This window comes from Entelurus aequoreus, linkage group LG11 (genome assembly GCF_033978785.1).
Source record: "Entelurus aequoreus isolate RoL-2023_Sb linkage group LG11, RoL_Eaeq_v1.1, whole genome shotgun sequence".
Taxonomy (NCBI): domain Eukaryota; kingdom Metazoa; phylum Chordata; class Actinopteri; order Syngnathiformes; family Syngnathidae; genus Entelurus; species Entelurus aequoreus.
The window spans coordinates 13,540,721-13,566,864 of record NC_084741.1 but is presented as its reverse complement, the minus strand read 5'-3'; the positions used below and the strand labels follow the sequence as shown (position 1 = coordinate 13,566,864).

General features: G+C 34.1%; 1 protein-coding gene across 2 annotated transcripts in view; it reads left to right on the top strand.

The window, feature by feature from the left end:
- The window catches only part of si:dkey-17m8.1 (C-Jun-amino-terminal kinase-interacting protein 4), an 81,760-nt gene that overhangs the window by 51,602 nt on the left and 4,014 nt on the right, over nt 1-26,144 (top strand). For both annotated transcript variants that reach the window (XM_062062540.1, XM_062062539.1), the window contains exons 25-27: nt 7,020-7,133; nt 8,870-8,968; nt 9,039-9,125. In XM_062062540.1, the coding sequence (XP_061918524.1) occupies nt 7,020-7,133; nt 8,870-8,968; nt 9,039-9,125 (300 nt within the window). The remainder of the gene's footprint in view (nt 1-7,019; nt 7,134-8,869; nt 8,969-9,038; nt 9,126-26,144) is intronic.

Sequence of the window (26,144 nt, the reverse complement as noted above, 5' to 3'; positions counted from 1 at the left end):
ACACCCGTGCTCACCTGCGTTCCAGCGATCGACGGTGCGACGATCACAGATGCGGTCGGCGGCCTGGAGACGGAGGAAGTTAAGGTGAGTTCGCCGGCTAGCGCGTCTGCTATCCACCTCAAAGTCCTCCTGGTTGTGTTGCTGCAGCCAGCCGCTAATACACCGATCCCACCTACAACTTTCTTCTTTGCAGTCTTCATTGTTCATTAAACAAATTGCAAAAGATTCACCAACACAGATGTCCAGAATACTGTGGAATTTTGTCGAAGAAAACAGAGCTTTTTTGTATTGGATACAAAGTGTCCGCATACTTCCGTTTCAACCATTGACGTCACGCGCATACATCATCATAAATAGACATTTTCAACCGGAAGTTTAGCTGGAAATTTAAAATGGCACTTTATAAGTTAACCCGGCCGTATTGGCATGTGTTGCAATGTTAAGATTTCATCATTGATGTATAAACTATCAGACTGCGTGGTCGCTAGTAGTGGCTTTCAGTAGGCCTTTAAAGGGGAACTGCTCTTTTTGGGGGGAATTTTGCCTATCGTTCACAATCATTATGAAAGACATGACGACTAGAGGTGTCCGATAATATCGGGCTGCCGATATCATCGGCCGATAAATGCTTTAAAATGTGATATCGGAAATTATCGGTATCGGTTTGAAAAAGTAAAATGTATGACTTTTTAAAACGCCGCTGTGTACACGGACGTAGGGAGAAGTACAGAGCGCCAATAAACCTTAAAGGCACTGCCTTTGCGTGCCGGCCCAATCACATAATATCTACGCCTTTTCACACACACAAGTGAATGCATTATACTTGGTCGACAGCCATACAGGTCACACTGAGGGTGACGTATAAACAACTTTAACACTGTTACAAATATGCGCCACACCAAACAAGAATGACAAACCCATTTCGGGAGAACATCCGCACCGTAACACAACATAAACACAACAGAAGAAATACCCAGAACCCCTTGCAGCACTAACTCTTCCGGGACGCTACAATATACACCCCTCGCTACCCCATACTTGCCAACCTTGAGACCTCCGAATTCGGGAGATGGGGAGGTGGGGGGGTGGGGGTATTGGGGCCGGGGGTTTGGTGGTAGCGGGGGTGTATATTGTAGCATCCCGGAAAAGTTAGTGCTGCAAGGGGTTCTGGGTATTTGTGTTGTGTTTATGTTGTGTTACGGTGCGGATGTTCTGGGTTCACAGTGTGGCGCACATTTGTAACAGTGTTAAACTTGTTTATACGGTCACCCTCAGTGTGACCTGTATGCCTGTTGACCAAGTATGATTTGCATTCACTTGTGTGTGTGTGTGTGTAAAAGTCGCACATGTTATGTGACTGGGCCGAATGGGAAATTCTAGAGTCTCCTGGAAAAATCGGGAGGGTTGGCAAGTATGCGCTACCCCCTAGCCCCCCCTCCCTCCCCCCAACCCCACCCACCTCAACCTCCTCATGCTCTCGCAGGGAGAGCGTGTCCCAAATTCCAAGCTGCTGTTTTGAGGCATGTTAAAAAAAAAGAATGCACTTTGTGACTTCAATAATAAATATGGCAGTGCCATGTTGGCATTTTTTTTCCCATAACTTGAGTTGATTTATTTTGGAAAACCTTCCAGGGGGGCATCACAACAAAATTAGGCATAATAATGTGTTCATTCCACAACTGTATATATCAGTATCGGTTGATATCGGAATCGGTAATTAAGAGTTGGACAATATCGGATATCGGCAAAAAAGCCATTATCAGACATCTCTACTCATGAGACATGCAAATATAAATGAAATACACAGAGGACATAAGTGAAGGATATTAAATGAGCTCAAATATACCTACAAACCAGGCACGATGATGCAATATGTACAAGCATTACAGCATTGATTAGCTTGCAGTCACGGATTGACCAAATATGCCTGATAAGCACTCCAGCAAATCAATAACATCAACATAACTCACTGTTGTGCATTCACGCACAGCATAAAACGTTTGGGGGACAAAATGAGACAAAGAAGGAGTGGCATAAAACACGTCTTTCCGTGGCAGCGTCGGAGAAAGTTGTACATGCAAACAAACTACGGTGAGTTCAATGATCGCTAAAAATAGGACAAAACGATGCTTGCCACATACTCAGTGAAGCATGTTTAATATAAACAGTGGGATTTATAACAATTAGGAATGTTTGTGTCAGGTGTGTTCTCCTACACAAAATGCCCTATTTTTCCGACTATAAGTCGCAGTTTTTTTCATAGTTTGGCCGGGGGTGCGAGTTATGTGTGAAATTATTAACACATTAGCGTAAAATATCAAACAATATTATTTATCTCATTCACGTAAGAGACTAGACGTATATCAGCAATCGTCTCACACACACACACACACACACACACAAACACACACACACAAACACACACACATCAACCAATACAAATTTGGCGGGGGCGGGTCATGGCAGAAGTGCATTGTGAAAAAAAAAGATGCTACCTACTACTACTTCCTTTATTTATTTTAAATTGCCTTTCAAATGTCTATTCTTGGTGTTGGGTTTTATCAAATACATTTCCCCCAAAAATGCGACTTATACTCCAGTGCGACTTACACTACCGTTCAAAAGTTTGGGGTCACATTGAAATGTCCTTATTTTTGAAGGAAAAGCCCTGTACTTTTCAATGAAGATAACTTTAGACTAGTCTTAACTTTAAAGAAATACACTCTATACATTGCTAATGTGGTAAATGACTATTCTAGCTGCAAATGTCTGCTTTTTGGTGCAATATCTACATAGGTGTATAGAGGCCCATTTCCAGCAACTATCACTCCAGTGTTCTAATGGTACAATGTGTTTGCTCGTTGGCTCAGAAGGCTAATTGATGATTAGAAAACCCTTGTGCAATCGTGTTCACACATCTGAAAACAGTTGAGCTCGTTACAGAAGCTACAAAACTGACCTTCCTTTGAGCAGATTGAGTTTCTGGAGCATCACATTTGTGGGGTCAATTAAACGCTCAAAATGGCCAGAAAAAGAGAACTTTCATCTGAAACTCGACAGTCTATTCTTGTTCTTAGAAATGAAGGCTATTCCACAAAATTGTTTGGGTGACCCCAAACTTTTGAACGGTAGTGTATATATGTTTTTTTTCCTTCTTTATTATGCATTTTCGGCCGGTGCGATTTATACTCCGAAAAATACGGTAGTTTAAAACAAAAACGTGTTTTTTTTCTTCATCTTTTTCCATTTCCAACACATTTCTGGAGCCACTAGGGCGGCGCTAAAGAGCCGCGGGTTGCTGACCCCCCGGGTTAAAGTCACAGAGAAGTTTGTTTTATTTGCACTTTCATTTTATTGGCAGTTTATTTAAGAAACATATATATTTTTTCAATGTATTATTAATCTAGTTAGAACTTATTTATTTTAGCACTGCACAATTGTATTGTATTTTTCATCATTTCTTTGCAGTATATTTGATTAGTATTTAAACGGGCCCCAACCACTTTATTAAAAAAAACCTAACCCCAAAAATCAAAATTGCGCTCTAGCGCCCCCTAGGAAGAAAACTGCCTGTAACTCCCACTAGGAAGGTCAATCAATCAATCAATGTTTATTTATATAGCCCTAAATCACAAGTGTCTCAAAGGGCTGCACAAGCCACAACGACATCCTCGGTACAGAGCCCACATACGGGCAAGGAAAAACTCACCCCAGTGGGACGTCATAGAGACATGAAACAAAAACCTATATGTAGGTCTGACTTAGACCTACATTTCATAATTTCACATCCTTGGGCAAAAACCAACAGGAAATTGGCAATTTCCCCTTCAACACAAAAAATGACTAAAAACACTCATTTTTGCCTCTTTGAGCTGTAATTTGACCCCTTTAAAATACTTCAAAACTCACCAAACTTCTCACACACATCGGGACTGGTGGAAATTGCGATCTAAAAAAAAAACATCGAACCCCAAAACTCAAAATTGCGAATAAAACAGAGACAAAACTGCTTCTCAGAGGAAAACACAGACAAAACTGCTTGTAACTTCCGGTAGGAACGTCTTAGAGACATGAAACAAAAACCTCTACGTATGTCTCACCTAGACCTACATTTCATAGATTGACATCCTTCAGCAAAAATCAACAGGAAGTTTGCTATTCCTCCTTCAAAACTAAATGTTTGTTACAACCGGTCACCAAACATCAAACATTATCTCCTCTGAGCGCGTTTGTCGTTTCGGCTTCAAACTACTACAGGAGAGAGATTGAACCCTTCTGATTAAAAGTTGACGAAAGCGTTTTGATCGGTAGTACGGTTTTGGTTTTACGAGCCTTCAAAGACCCGCAGCACTAAAGTTGCTCCGCTGCTGTGATTTTACGCGCCTTCAAAGAAAACAACCACTGTGCCGCAGCACCTAGGAAAAAAACACAGACACAACTTCCTCTAACTCCCAGTACGAATATCGTAGAGACACGAAACAAAAACCTCTATGTAGGTCTCACACAGGACTACCACTGGACAAAAGTATTGGGACACCAGCCAAAATGCGGACCCGACCAACGCTGCTTGCAGCTTTAATTTGTTTTGTTTCTATCTGCATTTAAGCACGATGCTATCACGTTAGCTCAGTAGCTAAAGAGCTTCACCGATGTATTGTCGTGGAGATAAAAGTCACTGTGAATGTCCATTTCGCGTTCTCGACTCTCATTTTCAAGAGGATATAGTATCCGAGGTGGTTTAACATACAAATCCGTGATCCACAATAGAAAAAGGAGAGAGTGTGGAATCCAATGAGCCAGCTTGTACCTAAGTTACGATCAGAGCGAAAAAATATACGTCCTGCACTGCACTCTATTCCTTCACTTTCACGTTCCTCATCCACGAATCTTTCATCCTGTTTCAAATTAATGGGGTAATCGTCGCTTTCTCGGTCCGAATTGCTCTCGCTGCTGGTGTAAACAATGGAGAAATGTGAGGAGCCCTTCCTCCGGTGTCGTCACGCTACTTCAGAGACCAAAAGTTGCAAACTTTATCGTCGTTGTTCTCTACTAAATCCTCTCAGCAAAAATATGGCAATATCGCGAAATGATCAAGTATGACACATAGAATGGATCTGCTATCCCCGTTTAAATACAAACATTTCATTTCAGTAGGCCTTTAACTTTAAATCAAGAGTACGATTGCTACTTCAGTGCTAATATTATGATGTAATATTGTGGAAAAGTTGGGTCATGAGGTCCAAAATGTTAAGATCCCCTGGCTTAAAAGACGTCTTAGTAAAAGTAAATCTTTGAATATAATGAATTGATTAAGAGCCATGATGAATAAGATGGTACTCCTGGGATTTGTGTGATTTTTAAGGCCATGTTTTCCCACTTGTGTTTTTATAAACATGTGTTTGTTGGATATTCTGCCATCTGTATTAGGGATGTCCGATAATATCGGCTTGCCGATATTATCGGCCGATAAATGCGTTAAAATGTAATATCGGAAATTATCGGTATCGGTTTGTTTATTATCTATATCGTTTTTTTTTATTTTTTTATTTTTTTTTATTAAATCAACATAAAAAACACAAGATACACTTACAATTAGTGCACCAACCCAAAAAAACTCCCTCCCCCATTTACACTCATTCACACAAAAGGGTTGTTTCTTTCTGTTATCAATATTCTGGGGCCGCACTTATCAAGCTTCTCAGAATTACTTCTAAGAAGTCTGCTAAGAGTTGACTTAAGAGTAAATAAATTCTTCGCTGAAAGCTGCACTTAAAAGTTAGTTATCAAGCGTCTTACTCACACTTTCAGCGAAGTGTAGGACTGAATCTTAAGTGTCACACTCAGAGCTGAATTACGACATTACTATGTGCCGTAAATGGAATTTTAGGTGACGTCATTTCTGTGTCCATAGAAATGACCAATCACGGAAGGGAATCCGTTGTCTAAGAATAAAGAAATATTTTGGAAATATTTAAGTGGACAATGGGAGTGTATATTTTGACAATAAACTACAAAATAATACAAAACAAACTAGTCCCCGCCGGCACTCACGCTACCGCTCCCTCTCTTCTGTCGCCCACACACTCACTGACGTCACTCACCTCACGGCCACACACATACGCTACTGTCATAACATTTTCTTTCCAATTCATTAATTAGGCAACTCATTTGAAACTGGTGTGGGTGGCTCTATATATACTAGCCCACTGCAGCCACATGCAGAAATCAACATGGAATCGAAAAGTATTAAATCTGTGACAAAAATAATACCCGCTCTGTCTAAACGATACCGTTTGATCAGCTGCTCGTCATCAAACAAATCCAGAACATCGTTCCGCTCCCTGAATGTTCGCGCACGTCTCTCTCGCCTCAGTGCCATCCCCTGCTGGCAACTCCTAACCACTTAAGACACCTCTGAAGGTCTCTTAAATATCGTGGAGAGTAGGAGTGATTCTTAGACTTAAGAACGTTGATAAAAAGCTTTTATTCTTAAGTTTGAGAGTAGGACTAAATTTCGCAAATTCTCAGGACTTAAGTGTAAAATGGCACTCTAAGAAGCTTGATAAGTACGGCCCCTGGTTCCTACATTATATATCAATATATATCAATACAGTCCGCAAGGGATACAGTCCGTAAGCACACATGATTGTGCGTGCTGCTGCTCCACTAATAGTACTAACCTTTAACAGTTAATTTTACACATTTTCATTAATTACTAGTTTCTATGTAACTGTTTTTACATTGTTTTACTTTATTTTTTATTCAAGAAAATGTTTTTAATTTAGTTATCTTATTTATTTATTTATTTATTTTTTTAAAGTACCTTATCTTCACCATACATGGTTGTCCAAATTAGGCATAATAATGTGTTAATTCCACGACTGCATATATCGGTTGATATCGGTATCGGTAATTAAAGAGTTGGACAATATCGGAATATCGGATATCGGCAAAAAGCCATTATCGGACATCCCTAATCTGTATTGTCAACTCACCCTTCCATCAATGTGTGTCTGCAGGCCAAGCGTTCCTGGCCCTCTCCCCTCTGCAGATCTCCTCCCTGGCTGTCATCTCTGGCCGCCTGTGGGTGGGCACTGGGGGCGGAGCCATCCTCTCCATGCCGCTGTCTGGAAGTAAGTTGACTTTGTCTTCTCCATCCCAACTGGAGTCGTTTGTCTTCTCACCTAGCTGACGTCATCGTTTCACGCTCCGAGCCTTAGATTGGCTCCGTTGATTACATCCGGGGTGGCCAAACGTTTTGCCTCCGAGGGCCACGGTGAAAAGGTGTCAATGGTCCACGTGCCAATCAGCAATTATCAGCGTGCAGCAGCACCACGAGTGAGGAAGTTAGCTTCATACCGCCATATATACCAAACCCAAAAGCAGTGAAGTTGTCACGTTGTGTAAATGCTAAATAAAAAGAGAATACAACAAATCCTTTTCAACTTATATTCAATTGAGTAGACTGCGAAGACAAGATATTTCATGTTCACACTGAGAAACTTTGTTATTTTTGGCAAATAATCATTCACTTAGAATTTAATGGCAGCAACACATTGCGAAAAAATGCATTTTTACCACTGTGTTACATGGCCTTTCCTTTTAACAACACTCAGTAAAGGTTTGGGAACTGAGGAGACACATTTTTGAAGTGGAATTCTTTCCCATTCTGGCTTGATGTACAGCTTAAGTTGTTCAACAGTCTCCCTTCTCATATTTTAGCCTTCATAGTTTTAATGCCTGGACTACAGGCAGGCCAGTCTAGTACCCGCACTCTTTTACTACGAAGCCACGCTGTTGTAACACGTGGCTTGGCATTGTCTTGCTGAAATAAGCAGGGGCGTCCATGATAACTTTGCTTGGATGGCAACATATGTTGCTCCAAAAGCTGTATGTACCTTTCAGCATTAATGGTACCTTCACAGATGTGTAAGTTACCCATGTCTTGGCCACTAATACACCCCCATACCATCACACATGCTGCATTTTACACTTTCACCCTAGAACAATCCGGATGGTTCTTTTCCTCTTTGGTCCGGAGGACATGACATCCACAGTTTCCAAAAACAATTTGAAATGTGGACTCGTCAGACCACAGGACAGTTTTCCACTTTGTATCAGTCCATCTTAGATGAGCTCGGGCCCAGCGAAGCCGGCGGCGTTTCTGGGTGTTGTTGATAAATGACTTCCGCTTTGCATAATAGTGTTTTAACTTGCACTTACAGATGTAGCGACCAACTGTAGTTACTGACAGTGGGTTTCTGAAGTGTTCATGAGCCCATGTGGTGATATCCTTTACACACTGACGTCGCTTTTTGATGCAGTACCACCTTAGGGATCGAAGGTGCGTAATATCATGGCTTACGTGCAGTGATTTCTCCAGATTCTCTGAACCTTTTGATGATATTACGGAGCGTAGATGGTGAAATCCCTAAATTCCTTGCAGTAGCTGCTTGAGAAATGTTGTTCTTAAACAATTTGCTCAGGCATTTGTTGACAAAGTGGTGACCCTCGCCCCCGTCCTTGTTTGTGAACGACTGAGCATTTCATGGAAGCTCCAATCATGGCACCCACCTGTTCCCAATTAGCCTGTTCACCTGTGGGATGTTCCAAATAAGTCTCTGATGGGCATTCTTCAACTTTCTCAGTCTTTTTTGCCACTTGTGCCAGCTTTTTTGAAACATGTCGCAGGCATCAAATTCCAAATGAGCTAATATTTGTGAAGTAACAAAATATTTGAGGCTGAGATGTACACCTGTAAAAAAGCTAGCATGCTAATATTGGAATGCTAACGATTGTGTGTTAAAAAATGATCCACCGCCCACAAATTTGGACACCCCTGATCTAGTACTGAGTTTGTCGTCCACAGCGTCTGAAGCGGTCTCCGTGCCGTACTGCGCCGTTGCCGCCGCCCAGCTGTGTTACCATGGTCACCGACAAGCGGTCCGCTTCATCATCGCTGCCCCCGGTAAAGACTTTCTTCATTGGTGGCAGGAAGTTGTCCCACTGCTGCTCTTCACTCGGGCTTCTCTTCCCAGGCTGCTTGATGGCCACGCCCGGCAGCGGCGTCGCGCCCGCTCAGCTCGTCCTCAGCGGCGGAGAAGGTTACATCAACTTCCGCATCGGTGAGTCGAAAGGAGCAACGTTGCCGTTTTGTCACCCTAAAAAGCACAGGATTTTTAACAAAAATTGTAAACAAAAACAAAAAAATACTGTGTTGTTTTACTCGTTTTACAAGGTTAAATGCAGACACTAGATGGCAGCAAAAGCACCTACTCAGAGCTCATTGTCAAAATATTGTACTGTTGTAGTTTATTATATGTATGAATGTAAGAATAGTTTGCAGGTTGGAATGGTTTGATTGTTGAAGAGTTTGAATTTCCAGGAAAACCGGAATTTGGTTTGGAACTTGGGAAAGTGTTAGTTTGAATGTCCAGGATGGGTGGAATGTGTTGATGTTGGAATGGTTTGAATAGGTTGAAAAATGTGGGAATTGTGCAACTTGGAAAAATGTCCCATTGATTTCAATGGGAACTTCCTGGAAATTTGGGAAAAGCGGGACTTTTTTTTTTATAATGATTAGGCGCATGAATGTCCTGAATGAGCTGAATTGGTTGGTGTTGGAATCGTTTAAATAGGTCAAGATATATTGAAGTAGTAACAGTTTTTTTAATTGAGAAATTGTATTATGGAATTTCGGGAAAACCGGGAATGTTTTTAGTTCCTGACTAAGAAAAATGTTTTGACAGTGGAACGGTTGAAATGGGATGAAAAAAGGAAAAGGAATAGTCAAATGAAAAAGGTTGGAAATAGGGTTAAAAAAAAAAAAAACAGGAATTCCTGGAAATTTGTTGAATGTGGAAAAAATGATAGTTTATATGTCCAGGATGAGTTGAATGTGTTGAAGCTGGAATGGTTTGAATCGGTTGAAAAATGTGGGAATTGTGGAAGTTTGAAGAATGTCCCGTTGAATTTAAGAAAACATTGGGAATTTCGGGAAAGGTGGGAATTTTTTTGAAAATGTTAAAAAAAAACTTGAATGAGTTGAAATGGTTGCTGTTGAAATTTTTCGAATCGGTCGAGAAATATTGAAATAGTAACATGTTGAACTGAGAAATAGTATTAAGGAATTTCGGGAAAACCGGGAATTTTCCAGTTCGAAAAACAACTTAGTTTTTTGTCCTGATTGAGAGGAATGTTTTGACGGTGGAATGGTTGAAATGGGATGAAAAAAGGAAAATAAATAGTCAAATGAAAAAGGTTGGAAATAGGATTAAAAAAACAGGAACTCCTGGAAATTTGGGAAAGCGGGATTTTTAAAAAAAATGATTAGGAGCTTGAATGTCCTGAATGAGCTGAATTGGTTGGTGTTGGAATCGTTTAAATAGGTCAAGAAATATTGAAGTAGTAATAGTTTTTTAATTGAGAAATTGTATTATGGAATTCCTGGAATTTTGGGAAAACCAGGAATGTTTCTAGTTCCTGACTAAGAAAAATGTTTTGACAGTGGAACGGTTGAAATGGGATGAAAAAAGGAAAAGGAATAGTCAAATGAAAAAGGTTGGAAATAGGGTTAAAAAAAACAGGAATTCCTGGAAATTTGTTGAATGTGGAAAAATGATAGTTTATATGTCCAGGATGAGTTGAATGTGTTGAAGCTGGAATGGTTTGAATCGGTTGAAAAATTTGGGAATTGTGGAAGTTTGAAGAATGTCCCGTTGAATTTAAGAAAACATTGGGAATTTCGGGAAAGGTGGGAATTTTTTTGAAAATGTTAAAAAAAACTTGAATGAGTTGAAATGGTTGCTGTTGAAATTTTTCGAATCGGTCGAGAAATATTGAAATAGTAACATGTTGAACTGAGAAATAGTATTAAGGAATTTCGGGAAAACCGGGAATTTTCCAGTTAGAAAAACAACTTAGTTTTTTGTCCTGATTTAGAGGAATGTTTTGACGGTGAAATGGTTAAAATGGGATGAAAAAAGGAAAATAAATAGTCAAATGAAAAAGATTGGAAATAGGATTAAAAAAAACAGGAACTCCTGGAAATTTGGGAAAGCGGGATTTTTTTTTTAAATGATAAGGAGCTTGAATGTCCTGAATGAGCTGAATTGGTTGGTGTTGGAATCGTTTAAATAGGTCAAGAAATATTGAAGTATTAATAGTTTTTTAATTGAGAAATTGTATTATGGAATTCCTGGAATTTTGGGAAAACCAGGAATGTTTCTAGTTCCTGACTAAGAAAAATGTTTTGACAGTGGAACGGTTGAAATGGGATGAAAAAAGGAAAAGGAATAGTCAAATGAAAAAGGTTGGAAATAGGGTTTAAAAAAAACAAAACAGGAATTCCTGGAAATTTGTTGAATGTGGAAAAATGATAGTTTATATGTCCAGGATGAGTTGAATGTGTTGAAGCTGGAATGGTTTGAATCGTTTGAAAAATTTGGGAATTGTGGAAGTTTGAAGAATGTCCCGTTGAATTTAAGAAAACATTGGGAATTTCGGGAAAGGTGGGAATTTTTTTGAAAATGTTAAAAAAAACTTGAATGAGTTGAAATGGTTGCTGTTGAAATTTTTCGAATCGGTCGAGAAATATTGAAATAGTAACATGTTGAACTGAGAAATAGTATTAAGGAATTTCGGGAAAACCGGGAATTTTCCAGTTCGAAAAACAACTTAGTTTTTTGTCCTGATTGAGAGGAATGTTTTGACGGTGGAATGGTTGAAATGGGATGAAAAAAGGAAAATAAATAGTGAAATGAAAAAGGTTGGAAATAGGATTAAAAAAAACAGGAACTCCTGGAAATTTGGGAAAGCGGGATTTTTTTCGAAAATGATTAGGAGCTTGAATGTCCTGAATGAGCTGAATTGGTTGGTGTTGGAATCGTTTAAATAGGTCAAGAAATATTGAAGTATTAATAGTTTTTTAATTGAGAAATTGTATTATGGAATTCCTGGAATTTTGGGAAAACCAGGAATGTTTCTAGTTCCTGACTAATAAAAATGTTTTGACAGTGGAACGGTTGAAATGGGATGAAAAAAGGAAAAGGAATAGTCAAATGAAAAAGGTTGGAAATAGGGTTAAAAAAAAAAAAAAACAGGAATTCCTGGAAATTTGTTGAATGTGGAAAAATGATAGTTTATATGTCCAGGATGAGTTGAATGTGTTGAAGCTGGAATGGTTTGAATCGGTTGAAAAATTTGGGAATTGTGGAAGTTTGAAGAATGTCCCGTTGAATTTAAGAAAACATTGGGAATTTCGGGAAAGGTGGGAATTTTTTTGAAAATGTTAAAAAAAACTTGAATGAGTTGAAATGGTTGCTGTTGAAATTTTTCGAATCGGTAGAGAAATATTGAAATAGTAACATGTTGAACTGAGAAATAGTATTAAGGAATTTCGGGAAAACCGGGAATTTTCCAGTTCGAAAAACAACTTAGTTTTTTGTCCTGATTTAGAGGAATGTTTTGACGGTGAAATGGTTGAAATGGGATGAAAAAAGGAAAATAAATAGTCAAATGAAAAAGGTTGGAAATAGGATAAAAAAAAACAGGAACTCCTGGAAATTTGGGAAAGCTGGATTTTTTTTTTAAATGATTAGGAGCTTGAATGTCCTGAATGAGCTGAATTGGTTGGTGTTGGAATCGTTTAAATAGGTCAAGATATATTGAAGTAGTAACAGTTTTTCTAATTGAGAAATTGTATTATGGAATTCCTGGAATTTTGGGAAAACCAGGAATGTTTCTAGTTCCTGACTAAGAAAAATGTTTTGACAGTGGAACGGTTGAAATGGGATGAAAAAAGGAAAAGGAATAATCAAATGAAAAAGGTTGGAAATAGGGTTTAAAAAAAACAAAACAGGAATTCCTGGAAATTTGTTGAATGTGGAAAAATGATAGTTTATATGTCCAGGATGAGTTGAATGTGTTGAAGCTGGAATGGTTTGAATCGGTTGAAAAATTTGGGAATTGTGGAAGTTTGAAGAATGTCCCGTTGAATTTAAGAAAACATTGGGAATTTCGGGAAAGGTGGGAATTTTTTTGAAAATGTTAAAAAAAAACTTGAATGAGTTGAAATGGTTGCTGTTGAAATTTTTCGAATCGGTCGAGAAATATTGAAATAGTAACATGTTGAACTGAGAAATAGTATTAAGGAATTTCGGGAAAACCGGGAATTTTCCAGTTCGAAAAACAACTTAGTTTTTTGTCCTGATTGAGAGGAATGTTTTGACGGTGGAATGGTTGAAATGGGATGAAAAAAGGAAAATAAATAGTCAAATGAAAAAGGTTGGAAATAGGATTAAAAAAAACAGGAACTCCTGGAAATTTGGGAAAGCGGGATTTTTTTCGAAAATGATTAGGAGCTTGAATGTCCTGAATGAGCTGAATTGGTTGGTGTTGGAATCGTTTAAATAGGTCAAGAAATATTGAAGTATTAATAGTTTTTTAATTGAGAAATTGTATTATGGAATTCCTGGAATTTTGGGAAAACCAGGAATGTTTCTAGTTCCTGACTAAGAAAAATGTTTTGACAGTGGAACGGTTGAAATGGGATGAAAAAAGGAAAAGGAATAGTCAAATGAAAAAGGTTGGAAATAGGGTTAAAAAAAACAGGAATTCCTGGAAATTTGTTCAATGTGGAAAAATGATTGTTTGAATGTCCAGGATGAGTTGAATGTGTTGAAGCTGGAATGGTTTGAATCGGTTGAAAAATGTGGGAATTGTGGAAGTTTGAAGAATGTCCCGTTGAAATTTCAGAAAAAATTGAGAATTTCGGGAAAGGTGGGAATTTTTTTGAAAATGGTAAAACAAACTTGAATGGTCTGAATGAGTTGAAATGGTTGCTGTTGACATTTTTCCAATCGGTCGAGAAATATTGAAATAGTGACATGTTGAATTGACAAATAGTATTAAGGAATTTTGGGAAAACCGGGAATTTTCCAGTTCCAAAAACAACTTAGTTTTTTGTCCTGATTGAGAGGAAGGTTTTGACGGTGGAACGGTTGAAATGGGATCAAAAAAGGAAAATAAATAGTCAAATGAAAAAGGTTGGAAATAGTGTTAAAAAAACAGGAACTCCTGGAAATTTGGGAAAAGCGGGACTTTTTTGAAAATGGTTAGGAGCTTGAATGTCCTGAATGAGCTGAATTGGTTGGTGTTGGAATCATTTAAATAGGTCAAGATATATTGAAGTATTAACAGTTTTTTAATTGAGAAATTGTATTATGGAATTCCTGGAATTTCGGGAAAACCGGGAATGTTTTTAGTTCCTGACTAAGAAAAATGTTTTGACAGTGGAACGGTTGAAATGGGATGAAAAAAGGAAAAGGAATAGTCAAATGAAAAAGGTTGGAAATAGGGTTAAAAAAAACAGGAATTCCTGGAAATTTGTTGAATGTGGAAAAATGATAGTTTATATGTCCAGGATGAGTTGAATGTGTTGAAGCTGGAATGGTTTGAATCGGTTGAAAAATTTGGGAATTGTGGAAGTTTGAAGAATGTCCCGTTGAATTTAAGAAAACATTGGGAATTTCGGGAAAGGTGGGAATTTTTTTGAAAATGTTAAAAAAAAACTTGAATGAGTTGAAATGGTTGCTGTTGAAATTTTTCGAATCGGTCGAGAAATATTTAAATAGTAACATGTTGAACTGAGAAATAGTATTAAGGAATTTCGGGAAAACCGGGAATTTTCCAGTTCGAAAAACAACTTAGTTTTTTGTCCTGATTTAGAGGAATGTTTTGACGGTGGAATGGTTGAAATGGGATGAAAAAAGGAAAATAAATAGTCAAATGAAAAAGGTTGGAAATAGGATTAAAAAAAACAGGAACTCCTGGAAATTTGGGAAAGCGGGATTTTTTTTTTAAATGATTAGGAGCTTGAATGTCCTGAATGAGCTGAATTGGTTGGTGTTGGAATCGTTTAAATAGGTCAAGAAATATTGAAGTAGTAATAGTTTTTTAATTGAGAAATTGTATTATGGAATTCCTGGAATTTTGGGAAAACCAGGAATGTTTCTAGTTCCTGACTAAGAAAAATGTTTTGACAGTGGAACGGTTGAAATGGGATGAAAAAAGGAAAAGGAATAGTCAAATGAAAAAGGTTGGAAATAGGGTTAAAAAAAACAGGAATTCCTGGAAATTTGTTGAACGTGGAAAAATGATTGTTTGAATGTCCAGGATGAGTTGAATGTGTTGAAGCTGGAATGGTTTGAATCGGTTGAAAAATGTGGGAATTGTGGAAGTTTGAAGAATGTCCCGTTGAAATTTCAGAAAAAATTGAGAATTTCGGGAAAGGTGGGAATTTTTTTGAAAATGGTAAAACAAACTTGAATGGTCTGAATGAGTTGAAATGGTGGCTGTTGACATTTTTCGAATCGGTCGAGAAATATTGAAATAGTAACATGTTGAATTGACAAATAGTATTACGGAATTTTGGGAAAACCGGGAATTTTCCAGTTCGAAAAACAACTTAGTTTTTTGTCCTGATTTAGAGGAAGGTTTTGACGGTGGAACGGTTGAAATGGGATCAAAAAAGGAAAATAAATAGTCAAATGAAAAAGGTTGGAAATAGTGTTAAAAAAACAGGAACTCCTGGAAATTTGGGAAAAGCGGGATTTTTTTGAAAGTGATTAGGCGCATGAATGTCCTGAATGAGCTGAATTGGTTGGTGTTGGAATCATTTAAATAGGTCAAGATATATTGAAGTAGTAACAGTTTTTTAATTGAGAAATTGTATTATGGAATTTCGGGAAAACCGGGAATGTTTTTAGTTCCTGACTAAGAAAAATGTTTTGACAGTGGAACGGTTGAAATGGGATGAAAAAAGGAAAAGGAATAGTCAAATGAAAAAGGTTGGAAATAGGGTTAAAAAAAACAGGAATTCCTGGAAATTTGTTGAATGTGAAAATGATAGTTGATATGTCTAGGATGAGTTGAATGTGTTGAAAGTGGAATGGTTTGAATCGGTTGTAGGAATTGTGGAAGTTTGAAGAATGTTCCGTTGAATTTCAGAAAAAAATGTGAATTTCGGGAAAAGCGGGAATTTTTTCGAAAATGGTAACAAAAAACCTTGAATGGTCTGAATTAGTTGCAATGGTGGCTGTTGAAATTTTTAAAATCGGTCGAGAAAATATTGTAGTAATATGTTGAATTGAGAGATAGTATTACAGAGTTCCTGGAATTTTGGGAAAACCGGGAATTTTTCCAGTTCGAAAAACAACTTCGTTTTTTTGTCCTGATTGAGAGGAATGTTTTGACGATGGAACGGTTGAAATGGGACGAAAAATGTGGAAGGTGTACTCTCCAGAAAAAAGGGTGGCAGTAGGGCTTTGGAAAAGCAGGAATTCTGAAAAATCCTGGAATTTTTTTGAACTGGGAAAAAGTATGGTTTGAATTTCCAGGATGGTGAAATATGTTGAAGGTCTAATGGTTTGAATCGGCTGAAAAATTTGGAAATGGTGGAAGTTTGAAAAATGTCCAATTCATTTTGAATGGGAAAAATGTCCCGGAAAACCTGGAGTTCTGGGAAATCTGGGAATTTTTGGAACTTGTCAAGGGAAAGCCCGCTATTCCTGAATAGGCTGAACAGTTTGAAGTTGGAACGCTTTGAATCGGCTGAAAAATGTGGAAAGTAGAGCGCACCAAAATCTGGAAATTAAAATATGTCCTTAATTGTCTTACCCTGGATTAATAAATATTAAATAAACATATGACTCTATGGAAACTAGAAAGTGAATGATGATATACTACATTTCCCAGAAGGCTTAGCGCTGTAGACAGGAACAGGAAGTAGGGAACACAAACAATACATATTGAAAATAATAAAATAATAACAATATTTCAAACACAAAGGTTGAGCAATCAAAATCTTTATATACAAAAAAAAAGTGTTGTTAAAATAATCCAATAGGATAAAAAAATCCTAATAGATAAATGTAATCAAAGAAAAAAAGCTTGTGTAAAAAGATTTAATTTTTTTCCAATAAAGATAATAATTTAAGGGCTTTTCCTACTTTTAACTATTTTCCCAGATTGAATTATTCACTTGAAATGACTGAAGCCATGTGAAAATGTGGGTTGTTCTTCCAGGAATTATTTTTCATGTATAAAAAATGTAGCTTGCAACATAATTGTTTGCATCAATATTTCAAAGTTTTTTCCGTTACATTACACCTATTTGCTCTTTTAATCCATTTTGTATGTTTAAAAAATAAAATAAAATAAAATAGTTCTTGTGTTTTTAGAATGTGCCACGGATAAAAACCCTTGCTTTAATAGGGCGTCCATATAGAATTGTTTTCTTTTTTTTATATATATATATATATTATTTATTTATTTATTTATTTATTTATGGAATATTATTATTATTTATTAACTTTTTTTCTACTAGTCCAGAGGGGCCCAAAATGTGTCTAATAACCCAATAGGATAAAAAAAAATCCCAATAAATATTTTTTTAAATATATATATATATTATTTATTTATTTATTTATTTATTTAATTATTTATGGAATATTATTATTATTTATTAACTTTTTTTCATCTAGTCCAGGGGGCCCAAAATGTGTCTAATAATCCAATAGGATAAAAAAAATCCCAATAAATTTTTTTTTTTTAATATATATTATTTATTTATTTATTTAATTATTTATGGAATATTATTATTATTTATTAACTTTTTTTCATCTAGTCCAGAGGGGCCCAAAATGTGTCTAATAATCCAATAGGATAAAAAAAATCCCAATAAATAATTTTTTAAAAATATATATATATTATTTATTTATTTATTTATTTATTTATTTATTTATTTATTTATTTATTTATTTAATTATTTAATTATTTATGGAATATTATTATTATTTATTAACTTTTTTTCGTCTAGTCCAGGGGGGCCCACAATGTCTAATAATCCAATAGGATAAAAAAAATCCCAATAAATAATTTTTTTTTAATATATATTATTTATTTATGGAATATTATTATTATTTATTAACTTTTTTTTCGTCTAGTCCAGGGGGGCCCAAAATGTGTCTAATAATCCAATAGGATAAAAAAAATCCCAATAAATATTTTTTTTTTAATATATATGATTTATTATTTATTTATGGAATATTATTATTATTTATTAACTTTTTTTCCGTCTAGTCCAGGGGGGCCCAAAATGTGTCTAATAATCCAATAGGATAAAAAAAATCCCAATAAATAATTTTTTTTAAATATATATGATTTATTATTTATTTATGGAATATTATTATTATTTATTAACTTTTTTTCCGTCTAGTCCAGGGGGGCCCAAAATGTGTCTAATAATCCAATAGAATAAAAAAAAAACCAATAAATAAATTTAATCAAATTAAAAAATATGCTTATCTAAAACTACTTAATTTACTCCAATAAAGATAATAATTTAAGTTTTGTTTTTTTTACTTTTAACTATTTTCCAAGATTGAATTATTCACTTGAAATGACTGAAGCCATGTGAAAATGTGGGTTGTTCTTCCAGGAGTTATTTTTCATGTATAAAAAATGTAGCTTGCAACATAATTGTTTGCATTAATATTTCAAAGTTTTTTCCGTTACATTACACCTATTTGCTCTTTTAATCCATTTTGTATGTTTAAAAAATAAAATAAAATAAAATAGTTCTTGTGTTTTTAGAATGTGCCATGGATAAAAACCCTTGCTTTAATAGGGCGTCCATCTAGAATTGTTTTCTTTTATATATATATATATATATATATATATATATATATATATATATATATATATATATATATATATATATATATATATATATATATATATATAATTTATTTATTTATTTATTTAATTATTTATGGAATATTATTATTATTTATTAACTTTTTTTCGTCTAGTCCAGAGGGGCCCAAAATGTGTCTAATAATCCAATAGGATAAAAAAAATCCCAATAAATAATTGTTTTAATATATATATATATTATTTATTTATTTATTTATTTAATTATTTATGGAATATTATTATTATTTATTAACTTTTTTTCATCTAGTCCAGGGGGCCCCAAAATGTGTCTAATAATCCAATAGGATAAAAAAAATCCCAATAAATAATTTTAAAAAAATATATATTATTTATTTATTTATTTAATTATTTATGGAATATTATTATTATTTATTAACTTTTTTTCATCTAGTCCAGAGGGGCCCAAAATGTGTCTAATAATCCAATAGGATAAAAAAAATCCCTATAAATAATTTTTTTTTAATATATATATATTATTTATTTATTTATTTATTTAATTATTTATGGAATATTATTATTATTTATTAACTTTTTTTCGTCTAGTCCAGGGGGGCCCACAATGTGTCTAATAATCCAATAGGATAAAAAAAATCCCAATAAATATATTTTTTTTAATATATATTATTTATTTATGGAATATTATTATTATTTATTAACTTTTTTTTCGTCTAGTCCAGGGGGGCCCAAAATGTGTCTAATAATCCAATAGGATAAAAAAAAATCCCAATAAATATATTTTTTTAATATATATGATTTATTTATGGAATATTATTATTATTTATTAACTTTTTTTCCGTCTAGTCCAGGGGGGCCCAAAATGTGTCTAATAATCCAATAGAATAAAAAAAATCCCAATAAATAAATTTAATCAAATAAAAAAATATGCTTATCTAAAACTACTTAATTTATTCCAATAAAGATAATAATTTAAGTTTTTTTTTTTACTTTTAACTATTTTCCAAGATTGAATTATTCATTTGAAATGACTGAAGCCATGTGAAAATGTGGGTTGTTCTTCCAGGAGTTATTTTTCATGTATAAACAATGTAGCTTGCAACATAATTGTTTGCATCAATATTTCAAAGGTTTTTCCGTTACATTACACCTATTTGCTCTTTTAATCCATTTCGTATGTTTAAAAAATAAAATAAAATAAAATAGTTCTTGTGTGTTTAGAATGTGCCATGGATAAAAACCCTTGCTTTAATAGGGCGTCCATCTAGAATTGTTTTCTTTTTTTATATATATATATTATTTATTTATTTATTTAATTATTTATGGAATATTATTATTATTTATTTATTTTTTTTCGTCTAGTCCAGAGGGGCCCAAAATGTGTCTAATAATCCAATAGGATTAAAAAAAATCCCAATAAATAATTGTTTTAATATATATATATATATTATTTATTTATTTATTTAATTATTTATGGAATATTATTATTATTTATTACCTTTTTTTCGTCTAGTCCAGGGGGGCCCAAAATGTGTCTAATAATCCAATAGGATAAAAAAAAATCCCAATAAATATATATTTTTTAATATATATGATTTATTGATTTATTTATGGAATATTATTATTTATTAACTTTTTTTTCGTCTAGTCCAGGGGGGCCCAAAATGTGTCTAATAATCCAATAGAATAAAAAAAATCCCAATAAATAAATTTAATCAAATAAAAAAATATGCTTATCTAAAACTACTTAATTTATTCCAATAAAGATAATAATTTAAGGTTGTTTTTTTTTACTTTTAACTATTTTCCAAGATTGCATTATTCATTTGAAATGACCGAAGCCATGTGAAAATGTGGGTTGTACTTTCAGGATTGGCCTTTCATGTATAAAAAATGTAGCTACAGGAAGTAAGCGTGAGCTAAGCGGGAGAGCGACAACTGACGACTAAATAGTTGATATATTGTTACACGTCGTTGTTGTTCCTGCACAGGAAACAAACATATTATATACATATACACATAAAGTACACATGTAAGAATCAGGCTAATGCAACACAACAGTTTGGAATAAACTGTAAAAAAAACAATACAATTTGTTGGACATTTCATATAGATGCTACTGATTAGCGTTAGCGATTTTACGTGGCGATTTCAGACGGAGGTATCTGAAATCGCAACTTAAAGCAAAAAAAAATCAGTCAAAATTAGTGTAATTTTGAGATTTTGGACACTTTTCATAATATCCACAAGGTTCAGTGAGCAGGTTGTGTTATGTGTGTTGAACTTATGTTAGTTGCATTTTTTCCCCCCACCATGACTAGGGAAGGTTGTTTGGATTGTGTCATATAGGTAAATGCGGTGCTGTTATTTCTGCATACTTATCATATTTACTCCCATTGTCCACAAGATGACAGTAAATAAGTAGCATTCCAAGTCTGCCTGGTATTTAAGGTTCATTTGAAAGCACAATGCTTTGTTGAAGCCATGACGTCTCGCCGGATAAATTGAAGAGGCTGGTGGGCCGTACTTAAAAAAATAGCCTGCATGTTAAATTTGTGTTATTAGTGTCAATATTTCAACGTTTTTTCCGTTACATTACACCTATTTGCTCTTTTAATCCATTTTGTATGTTTAAAAAAAGAAAATAGTTCTTGTGTTTTTAGAATGTGCCATGGATAAAAACCTTTGCTTTAATAGGGCGTCCATCTACAATTGTTTTCTTTTTATTTATATATATATATATATATATATATATATATATATATATATATATATATATATATATATATATATATATATATATATATATATATATATATATATATATATATATAAAAAACAACTTAAATTATTATCTTCATTGGAAAAAATTAAGTTGTTTTAAATAAGAATATTTTTTTATTTGATTCAATTTATTTATTAGGATTTTTTTTTATCCTATTGGATTATTAGACACATTTTGAGCCCCCCTGGACTAGACGAAAAAAAGTTAATAAATAATAATAATATTTCATAAATAATTAAATAAATAAATAAACAATATATATATATATATACATTATATATGTGTATATATATATATATATATATATATATATAGTAAAAGTATATATATATATATATATATATATATATATATATATATATATATATATATATATATACACATATATAATGTATATATATATATAAATTGTTTATTTATTTATTTAATTATTTATGAAATATTATTATTATTTATTAACTTTTTTTCGTCTAGTCCAGGGGGGCTCAAAATGTGTCTAATAATCCAATAGGATAAAAAAAAATCCTAATAAATAAATTGAATCAAATAAAAAAATATTCTTATTTAAAACAACTTAATTTTTTCCAATGAAGATAATAATTTAAGTTGTTTTTTTTAACTTTTAACTATTTTCCAAGATTGAATTATTCATTTAAAAAAACTGAAGCCATGTGAAAATGTGGGTTGTACTTTCAGGAATGTATAAAAAATGTAGCTTGCAACATAACAATATTAACAGGAAGTAAGCGTGAGCTAAGCGGAAGGACGACAACTGACGACTAAGTAGTTTGTATATTGTTACACGTCGTTGTTGTTCCTGCACAGGAAACAAACATATTATATACATATAAACATAAAGTACACTTGTAAGAATCAGGCTAAAGCGACACAACAGTTTGGAATAAACTGTACAAAAACAATAACATATAGACAAGTGCCCAATAATATACCATTATTGTAATTCCCCATTAATAATAATAATAATAATAATAATAGATTCTATTTGTAAAAAGCACTTTACATTGAGTAAACAACCTCAAAGTGCTACAGTGTATTAAAATCACTGATCCCACAGTGGAGTGTTTTAAGTCTCGTTTTAAGACCCACTTTTATTCTTTGGCTTTTAACACTACGTGAGTTGTGTGGTCCTCTGTTGTCCTCTGGGTTTTTTTTAAATACATTTTGATTTCTATTTACTGTTTTAATTGGTTTTACCTAGGGATGTCCGATAATGGCTTTTTGCCGATATCCGATATTCCGATATTGTCCCACTCTTTAATTACCGATACCGATATCAACCGATACCGATATATACAGTCGTGGAATTAACACATTATTATGCCTAATTTGGACAACCAGGTATGGTGAAGATAAGGTCTTTTTTTTTTTTTTTAACTAATAAAATAAAATAAGATAAATAAATTAAAACCATTTTCTTGAATAAAAAAGAAAGTAAAACAATATAAAAACAGTTACATAGAAACTAGTAATGAATGAAAATGAGTAAAATTAACTGTTAAAGGTTAGTACTATTAGTGGAGCAGCAGCACGCACAATCATGTGTGCTTACGGACTGTATCCCTTGCAGACTGTATTGATATATATTGATATATAATGTAGGAACCAGAATATTAATAACAGAAATAAACAACCCTTTTGTGTAAATGGGGGAGGGAGGTTGTTTGGGTTGGTGCACTAATTGTAAGTGTATCTTGTGTTTTTTATGTTGATTTAATAAAAAATAAATGTAAAAAAAACATACCGATAATTTAAAAAAACGATATCGATAATTGCCGATATTACATTTTAAAGCATTTATCGGCAGGCCGATATTATCGGACATCTCTAGTTTTACCCTTTAAAATAGTTTTTAATCATATTTATTTTTATATGGTTTTTATATTGGTTTTATATTTATTTTTTTTATTTTTTTATTCAGTCTTTGGTGGAGCTAAGGATAATATTAGAATATTGTTTTTAATATTGTTGTGCAGCACTTTGGAAACATTTTTGTTGTTTAAATGTGCTATATAAATAAAGTGGATTGGATTGGATTAAAAAAATAAATAAATAAAAAGATAATTAAAAAAAATAAAAAAATAAAAACTAGAACAGCCTAATAGCTAGAACTAGTATGCATATATCTAAAAAAGAGGCTTTTTTTTAAAAAGAAGGGTTTTTAAGCCTTTTTTAAAAGCATCCACAGTCTGTGGTGCCCTCAGGTGGTCAGGGAGAGCGTTCCACAGACTGGGAGCGGCGAAGCAGAAAGCCCGGTCTCCCATTGTTCGGAGCTTTGTCCTCGGAGGTTGGAGGAGGTTAGCCTGTCCGGAGCAGAGGTGTCGTGTGGAGGATTTGGGGGTGAGCAGTTCTTTGAGGTAGAGGGGGGGCATTTCCATGGAGGCACTGGTGGGTTAGTAGGGAGACTTTGTATTCAATCCTGCTAATTCCTATATATTCCCATTCATTCCCATTGGACGGTGTCCAACTTTGAGTTACCAAAAAATGGTCAATATTTCCAAACTTCCCGAGCTTAACTTCCCGTGGTACATTCCCGGAAATTTACCACCCCTTCGCCACCCTAAAGGTGGGACACTCCCGACGCAGAAGTATCATTTTATTGTGCCAACTGTACGAAGTTGTTGATTGTGACTTCCTGGAGGTTATTTCCTCACTAGGGATGATACTCGAAACCGGTTTTCCCGGTTGTTCGATAAGAAAAGAACTGAGTCCTCGGACTCGAATCCCTTTTTGAGAACCGGTACCCGTTATCGAGACCGCTATAGTAAAGAAAAAGAGTTGGTTCTTTATTCGAATCCCGTCCCGACAAGAAATGCCCTGTGGGACATCACAAGAAATGACGTCACGTAGCTCAGTCATTAGGCGCAGATAGCGAAAGCAGGAAAAACAATGGACCGGAAAAAGCGCTCCAAGGTGTAATAAAGTTCCAAACAAAAGGTATAATCCAATGAATAACTTTACTGAGAGATTTGAGCAGGGTACAAACACATGACCAACACTTTTACGACCAACCGGAAACATAGCAACCAGGCTAGCAACGCACCTCCTTTTAACTTTGTTTTTCTTTCCTTGTAAACAAAACAAAATCACACTGTATATGTGTTGTCTGTCTAATTATAAATAATGCAGACGAGGCGTGTTGGCTGAGTTCTTGACGTTTACTTTCACAGCGTGCTCATAACCTCATTCTTAGCTGCCGGGTGGTGACATGCAACAACACTACCGCGCATGCTCGTCACTCCCGTTGCATGCTGGGTAGTGTAGTTGTTATATTCCCTGGCTCATAACATCACGCCTTTCCCTCTATAAAGAAATAATGTTAACTCAATAAAGTGTATTTCTTTTTTTTTAGCTTTAACATTTAATTTTTTAGCATTGTAACCACATTTGCAATCAACTTTTCTCTTCATAGAATTTTCTTTCAATAAAGAAATAAAGTGCACAAATGTCCAAGCATCATAACAAACAGTTATGTCAACACTTTTATTTTCATTTTTTTGAACAACTCGAAAAAACCAAGAGTTCTTAACAACTCTCAATCAGCCTCTTAGGTGGCTGAACATGTCTCTTAGGTCTAGACCAGGGCTGTCCAAAGTGCGGCCCGCAGGTCATTTTTTAACGGCCCCACGGCACATTTTAAAAATACGATTTGAAAAAAAAAAAAAAACATTAAAAGTGTTATTTAAAGAGCAAACAGGTGAAATGTAACAAGAAAATGTAGCAATGTTTACTCTAATCACACAAAGCTGCCATGTAGGCTGTTTCTTTTTAAAAAAAAATATAATAATGAATCAATTATTGACCTATTCAAGGCTCCAATTACGTCACATTAAATATTTTGAGATATTTTTGGGGGAAAATGTTGCATATTTTGTGTTTGCCATGTAAAAAAACGAGCTGTTTTTTTTAAAGGGCCTAAAACGAACAAACAAAAAACATAAACAACAATAAAACTTATAATTGACAGATCTGAAGTTGATCTCGAGATTATTGTGTTAAAAGTAAACAGTAAAAAAAATAAAAAATTATAATTTATTTTTTTAACACTTTAATGAGTAGGACCCTTTTGGATCCCCTACAATTTTAGTGTGATTGGTTTTTAAGTGTCATTGCTCAAAAATAATAATGAATTAAAATCAATGGTGTTATGAGTTATTGACCTTTTTAAGGCTCCAATTATTATATAATCTCAAATATCCAACTTAAAAATTTTATTGGGTGAAAATATTGCATAAGTTGTGTTTTTTTCATTAAAAAAAAAGGGTTTTCTTTGACAAAAAGAGCATACAATTTAAATCTTTAAAAAATGTTATATTGACAGACCTAATGTTGATCTAGAGCAGGGGTCACCAACCTTTTTGAAACCAAGGGCTACTTCTTGGGTACTGATTAATGCGAAGGGCTACCAGTTTGATACACACTTAAATAAATTGCCAGAAATAGCCAATTTGCTCAATTTACCTTTAACTCTGTTATTATTAATAATTAATGATATTTATCTTTGTGGAAACACTGATCATCTTAATGATTTCTCACAATAAATATATATAGAAACAGATAAATATCAATATGCAACACTTTATTTTTATATTTTCTCTAAGTGCACATT